Genomic DNA, 7145 nt, shown 5'->3' with positions numbered 1-7145 from the left:
GTTTTTACTAATATGAGGGCGCAGATTTCGAATCGTTTGTAACCAGCCATTGTACCATAGACCAAGGAAAGGACTGGTGAAACTAGATTGTTATATTCACTTTAACCCCTTTCCTCCATTTCCCCCGCTCAAAAACGCCTAGATTCACTGCCGAGGGTTGAAAATAATGGCGGACAAACGGGGGCAATTAATGGGTTTACCCACTTCCGGCACGTGACCTCCGAAATATCAGCCTCCATTGATCGCTGCCATAGTCCTATACAGCCAACTTTGATGACGTGCTGTTGCGCGAACAGCGCATCATCAAAATTGGCCGTGGTCTTTTCTATAGTTGGTTACCATGGTAACTATGGAGCTAATTTGTTCGGAAATGGGTAAGCGCTATTGTCTGAGTGTGAGGCACTGATTTAGAATCTAGGGTACGAGGTTTATATTATCTTTGGTAAATCTAATGGCTGTGGTATGTTCAGAAGCTGCTCAAGGATTCTCTGATACTGACATTGGAACAAAAGGGAACAAGAAATTATCTGCAATTAGCAATGGGACACAAAAAATGCTACTGTAAACTCGAACCACTTTGGTTTAAGATTTTCTGTATCATTCTGATCCAGACTTGCAAAAATAGAAATCGGATAAATACTAGAACAATTTTTTTAATATTTTAGTGCGCGCCGATTAGAGTCGTACCTTAAGTCTGTGCTTTTCGTTGGCTGGCGTACGATAGTAACGAACTCTCCATCATCGCGCAAGTCTAACTAAAAACTATCTCTCCAAAAATACCAAAATAAAATGGCGGTCTCAAGCTCATCGCGTTCTAGTTATTTCCCCGATTTTTATGCTTGCAAATAGCTAGGAGCAACAAACACAGCACCCCACACAATTAGGAGAACGCAACCTGTCAAAAGTCGTGCATTTTCTTGTGTACAGTTTTCATTGGTTAGATGGTGTAGCGCCTGCTGCCGTCCGAAAGGGGAAAATTCGGAAATTTTCTTCTCCCCCTGCCCGTAAAATGTTCAGGGAAAAGGCTCGTCCAATTGGCCCGGACTGGCTAGTAGTTGGCCCCACCGGCTATGCAATCGTGTGGCCCCATTGCCCATTAATGCAAAATTTTTCCTCTTTGGCCCCCAATAGTTGATTTTATAAAATGTCTTTACGCTTGCCCAACTTGTTGAAATGTTGCCCTGGAATAGTTCAGCCAATGCCTAAGAATGAGTTCATAAGCTCTTTAGTGGTAGAGAAAACAGATCCACAGCTGAAGCTTGGAGGCAACATTTCAACAAGATGGCCAAGGTTATTTTATAAAAAGAACTATTTGAGTTGGCCCCGATCTGACCGGCGATCGCCGGTTAGCCGCCCGGGCCAGTCCGGGCCTGAGAAGAACGGAATATATAAATTAGATGTTATACATGAAATATTTTTGAAAATTTAAACGTTTCATTTGAATTGGAAATTCTCAGTGACCCCTCAATCCGCCTATAGCGAAGTATTAGTATGACGTCACGCAACGTCATCCATGCTTTTTTCCACATAGGAAAAAAAAGCGCCTAAATCGGTAGCTATGGCCGAAGCCAGACTGAGAAATAAGGAATTTTTTAAACTGGCCCTGTGGTCAGTAGAGCCTAGGTAGTTTAATTAAAAAAACTGGCCACTGGCTACTTACCATTTTCAACCTTCAAAATCAGGCTTTCAAAATTTATGGTCAAATTATCTATTCTTGACAATATGTGCTAGGGCATAGGATTAGTAGGTTAGTTATTATGGGTATTTATTACAATGCAGCAGACACCCGAAGCCCCGAACCTCGACTGAGTCGGCGACTCGGCTCCCTAGGCCGAGGTCAATTCGGGCTGCACGACCCATAGGGAGTTGGCACTCCATGTTATCTTCCCATAGACGCTAATACAGTCGAAGGCTTCTTCTATACTGTGTGTAGAGTGTAGAATAGACCGACTCACGACACCCAGTCACCCACCCATACACACAATTGACACAAGGTCAAGCACTCAGCATAGAAGCAAAGACCAAACAATTTTAGGATTAATATAGTATTTTTTTAATGAACCAAGAACGTAAATATGTATAAGAACGTTGAACGATCAAATTGGCGCCTGGTGCCATATTCAATCGGTTGCAGAATAACTCCGCTCAAAAAACCACATGCGGCGCGCGCTGAAGGTTAAAACCGTTTCTATTTCAAGTGCGCACTGCACGCGGATTTTATGGCGGAGTTATACTGAAACGGATTGCATCATGACCCAAGCGATGCCTTTTGTTCAACGTTCTTATACATATATACGTTCTTGAATGAACTAAAATCTTGAAGGGAAAAAACTTTGAAATAATTATGTGGTCACCAGGGCCACTAACACCCCAATCATTTCATTTTTAAACCGGTTCAAGTCAGGTTTGAGAGTCAATGACCCCCGGACTGCCTCGATTATTAAGTCTGTTCGGATCCTAATTTATAGGTATTAGTTTAGAAAATCTCTTATTTCCGAACCTAAAAGTTGTCAGTGATCATATCGTCTGCTCACAAAGTTTTGTGCTAAGGCTTAATTTAATGGATTTCTTTACATTAGTTAATATCACTTGAGTTTTTCATTGCTTTATTATTAATATGGAAAGTTCCAAAGATATTGTTAAATGCAGAAAATGTCGTTTAAGTTTATTTGAATTAAGAAATATTGTAGATTTCCATGGTAATAAAATATTAGAAAAAGAAGAAACTGAAAGGGGGTTTTGTACAACCTCTGGATTCCATGATGCTACTTGCACGGTTTTTTATCTAACTGAAGATTCTACACTTTGGGAAAGTTGGATAATAGATCAAATAAATAAAGTGTGTTTGATAGCTTTTCTATAACTTAAAAAAACAAAATTAATAGTGTTATATAATTTCAGAGTGAATGGATAAAAGGAAAATTGTTCTGTCCAAAATGTAATTATCGTCTTGGTTCATTCGATTTTGTGGGAGGCTCATTGTGTAAATGCGGGAAAATGCCATTACCTCCCATTCATGTTACCAAAAGCAAAGTGGACTGTTTAATTAGAGACGAAATTTGTGAAATTCAGGCAATTATAACAAATTGCTATGCCAATCCTGAGTATAACTTTCCCATTATGACAACTACAGAGGTTAACCAGGAACCAAGTACATCTAAATTGAATGAAAACTCTTCAATTGGAGTCAATAAAAATGAAGAAGAAGGTTCTGTTACTTTATCATTATAATATTAGGGCTGTCAGTTAATGAATTTGTAGCATTTATTTAAAGAACCTATAAATAAAAAATTGACATGCCCTGTAAACTCTAACAGAGACATTGAGAGATGCTGATATGAAAGAATGTAATCCAAAAGAAAAGATAAATCAAAAGGTCGTAGTCAGATTTTGTAGTTGAAGTTATTAAATTTATTTATTGTATATTGTACTTGTAGACTGAAGTGAAAGTGAATCCAGAGTCTTCGTTGCTTCGCACATTATTGACTTGCCCTGTCTGTTTGGATATCTTTTTAAGTCCATTTATATGCAAACCTTGTGGACACAATTTCTGTGAAAGTTGCTTAAGACGAATAGCCCTTCCCAATCCTACAAAAACATTTTGCCCACTATGTCGTCAGCTTATTCAATGTTGCGAAATTAATATAGGTAAAAATTACCGAAGGACCTTATTGTATTAAATAGCATAACATATACATTCATTTCAGAACATAACAAACTTATCAAGGCAAATTTTCATTATGAAAATAAACTCCGTATGCAAAATGAAGACAAGAGTTTATTGCAGACTTATCCTTTGCCTTGGGTACCGCTACATCAGTTTCGACATGTGGAACATGAACGTTCGTTTTTTGAAACGACGCTCGTAATTCCTAGACATTTTGTAAATTCATTTTGGCTATCCATTCCAACTATTGGCCTGTTATTCTTCCTGCATTCTGTAGGGTTTGCTACATTCTTTCTGAGTTATTTTGGATTCTCCTACATTGGTAGTCTGTGGCTCAATTGGGTTACTCCCTTATGGAAATTTCTTTGGTTTGCGGAAAGTAATCTTTCGACAGAGGATTCTAACCAAGAATCAATCTTCCCAGTTGTGTACGCAATGTGTTTTGCATTCTTGGTAACTGTTATGGTTTGGAAAAAACTTAGAAACACTGTGCCTTGATAATACGTGGGAGTTAAGCTAGTTTTACCACAATTAATAGATAAGATTTGCTATGTGGACTTGTAGTGCTCTTATTTTTTTGTAAAGTGCTTGGAACCTTTTGGTTTTTTTAAACCAATTTAAAGTTGATGTTTTCAAAAATACGGTGTTTTTTATAGTTAATTTAATAATTTTATAATATATAAAATAAAATTTATGGAATATCTGGTTTATGAACTTCGTGATCTTCTTTCATTTCTTATGTGCCTATATATTTTAAGAGAGCTAAAATATATTGGGAACTTGAGAACTTGTTCTAAAGTTCTTTTCCTCTTGAGGAAACTTCTCTAAGTGGTTTTACAGTGCGTCTTTGCTTAAGTGACAATGTCTAATGGAGAAAAATCAACCCTGTTCAAGAATGAATGGTTTCGTGTACGTAGGGAACTAATAGCCAATGGGGATACACTATGGAAATGACCAGTCTTTTATAAGTGTGTCGCTACTATGTGGAACCTTAGTAGTAATTTCACAATTTTTATATAACGCACAGAATTTTTTATTTCCATAAAAGCATTATATTATCCCATAACGGTTTCATAGCTTGATTCTAAAAGCTTCCTCCTCTCTTTCCCCAAGCCCATAAATCAACTGTCATTTGCAGCCAGCCTCTGAGAACCTCCGCATCCTTTTCTATTGATTTTGGATGAAGAATTTCTCCCACCCACTAACAGAGGGCGACACTTCTTCAACTTCAGTGATAAAACAATATCACAGGGAGAATAGTTCCCAGAAGTGTGACACTGATTTTGCATTCCTTTAATAGTTAGGTTAAAAATTAAATTATAAGTGTAATTAATGGTAATTTTAAAATTAATGGATTAACAAATCCTGGCGATATGTCAATTATCTTTCTTTATTGTTGATTCAGTCCTGGATAAGACCTTAAAATAAATTGATTACAATAGATCCATAACAAAAGAGGGGCTGCAGACGAGGCTTCTGGACGGAACATCCTGTTTGTGACGTATTGAACCACGTGACCGCCATTGAAATATACAGGCGGAAGTAAGGAAACGGATGTTCCGTCCAAATGCTGAGTTGCCAGGTAAAAATGTTAATTTTCGGCCCCTTAACTTTCATCATGGGTCTATTAAATATTCCACAAAGATATAAACTTAAAGGGCAACGCAAGTGGTCATGCAGGGGGGGGGGAATTATGTTTTCTTCAACAAGCCGAAGGTAGGTTTTCCAAGGATGATTTTATACAGCGCGAAAGCCTTATTCTTCTTGGTGTAGCCACGTGGCGCAATTTCGCTCTCATTCGCGAATTTTTCGATTTTCTTCGCTGAGTTAGCTCGCAATCAACGAACCCAGGAATTTAGGCCTAGCTTAATTTATTTATTATGGAGAAAAGAACTGGGTTAGTTTCCGAGAGTTGGACTTTGATATTTTCGATTTAACAATGTTTTGGAATAAAATTATTTGTGAATTGAATATTTTTAATAATGGAAGTTGAAACATTAGGCCTTGGACGCGGTAAATCTCTGCCGCTAGCCTCACATTGGATTAAGAAAATTCAACACCACACACACTCCTATATCCCGTCTCCCTTAACAATTTCCCTATCATTATACCCCGACAGAATATTTATCTTTTTTTTATTACATTTATTTTGTAGAAGTTTAGTATCCGATTTGTCGGTAAGCACGGAGACTTCACTTTCCTCGGCCATTTTCGCGACTAAAGAATGAAGGATTTTGCGTAAAAACCGCGAGAGAGGCGCATTTATACAAAATAAATTCGGCAAATATGGTTCTGCTTTTTTTACAGAAGGAAAGGCTATGGCAGATAGCGCATGCGCAGTCGTTCTTTTTATCTATAAGATAATTTACCCCCCTGCATGGTCACTTGCGTTGCCCTTTAAGGAACCACTTATGAACCTCGTCCTTTTGTCAACGAATTCAAGCCGTATCACGAATTAATTAACTAGCTTTAGGATCTACTTCATTGCCAAAGGCCCAAAGCAATGTTAGATCCAAGATTAAAATAAAACGGATTAAACAAAGTCCATAAGAAATTGTCCATTATGCACCCTTTTATAGATTATTAAGAAACTGTTTCGGGTTTACAATTTTTGCGTTCAATTTAAAAATCAATCATAAAATGGCTTACGTAATTTAAATAAACCCTTTCCAAACCATTATAAAACCGTTATTTTTTACAGTGTAGTTCGTATATAGAATTTAGTAATCGGTGTTGTAAGCGTGTTTTGTATTTACCGTCGCGGCGGGAGAACAAGGTATATTTTGAGCGTTTAAATCTTAGAAATCAATATAATAAGGGATCTCACTTCTGCACGTACATCAAGGAAGAGATATTTTCAGTATCTATCATCAAATAGCTAAACCAAAAACTTCATGGAAATTAGTCCGTTGTTGATGATAAAATCAGGGCCGGCGTTAGGGGGGGGGGGTAAGCGGGGCAAAAGTACCCCGGGCCCGGGCCTCCGAAAGGGGCCCACCAGAACGGGTGCCTAACTAAAATTTTCTGACTATTTCCAAAAAACTAAATTTTGGAGTAAAAATTACCTGGGGCCGAAAATCCTAGCGCCGGCCCTGGATAAAATTAGGATATTTTACACAGCATATTTTTATTTTATCTAGGTTACTAAAGCTGTATTTTAAACCGAATTCAAGGCTTGTTTTTATCTTCATTTTTAAGATTTACGTTCACCTAAATATTCATTTTATAGTGTTAAACAAGTCTAATTTTACACTTGATTTTAACAGAAATTTAGTTACAAACAACAGTCGCATTAAAGAGCTAATTAAGTCTTTTTGGAGTGTCAAAGTTGGTCTTTAAAAGTATGACATGTTTAAAATTAAATAAACTTCATCTAAGTTATATTTAATCTTTAGAAACTTCGTGTTGAAATTTTACTTTCAGACTACATTCTGTTTTAAATAAGACTTAATCCTATTTGCTCCTAATTACAGCCTAA

At 37.2% G+C, this 7145-nt stretch overlaps 1 protein-coding gene across 1 annotated transcript; it reads left to right on the top strand.

The window, feature by feature from the left end:
• The first annotated feature begins 2399 nt into the window (after nt 1-2399).
• LOC149923082 (uncharacterized) lies at nt 2400-4373 on the top strand. The gene is made up of 5 exons (XM_090163012.1): nt 2400-2839; nt 2902-3208; nt 3318-3376; nt 3438-3648; nt 3708-4373. Exons 1-5 carry the CDS (start codon nt 2618-2620, stop codon nt 4163-4165), a joined length of 1257 nt encoding a protein of 418 aa, XP_090019138.1. The 5' UTR covers nt 2400-2617; the 3' UTR covers nt 4166-4373.
• The last annotated feature ends 2772 nt before the right edge of the window (nt 4374-7145 follow it).

This window comes from Leiobunum rupestre, chromosome 11 (assembly GCF_980474605.1).
Source record: "Leiobunum rupestre chromosome 11, qqLeiRupe1.1.hap1, whole genome shotgun sequence".
Classification (NCBI taxonomy): domain Eukaryota; kingdom Metazoa; phylum Arthropoda; class Arachnida; order Opiliones; family Sclerosomatidae; genus Leiobunum; species Leiobunum rupestre.
The sequence above is the reverse complement of the archived record's forward strand: the minus strand, read 5'-3'. Positions and strand labels throughout refer to the sequence as shown.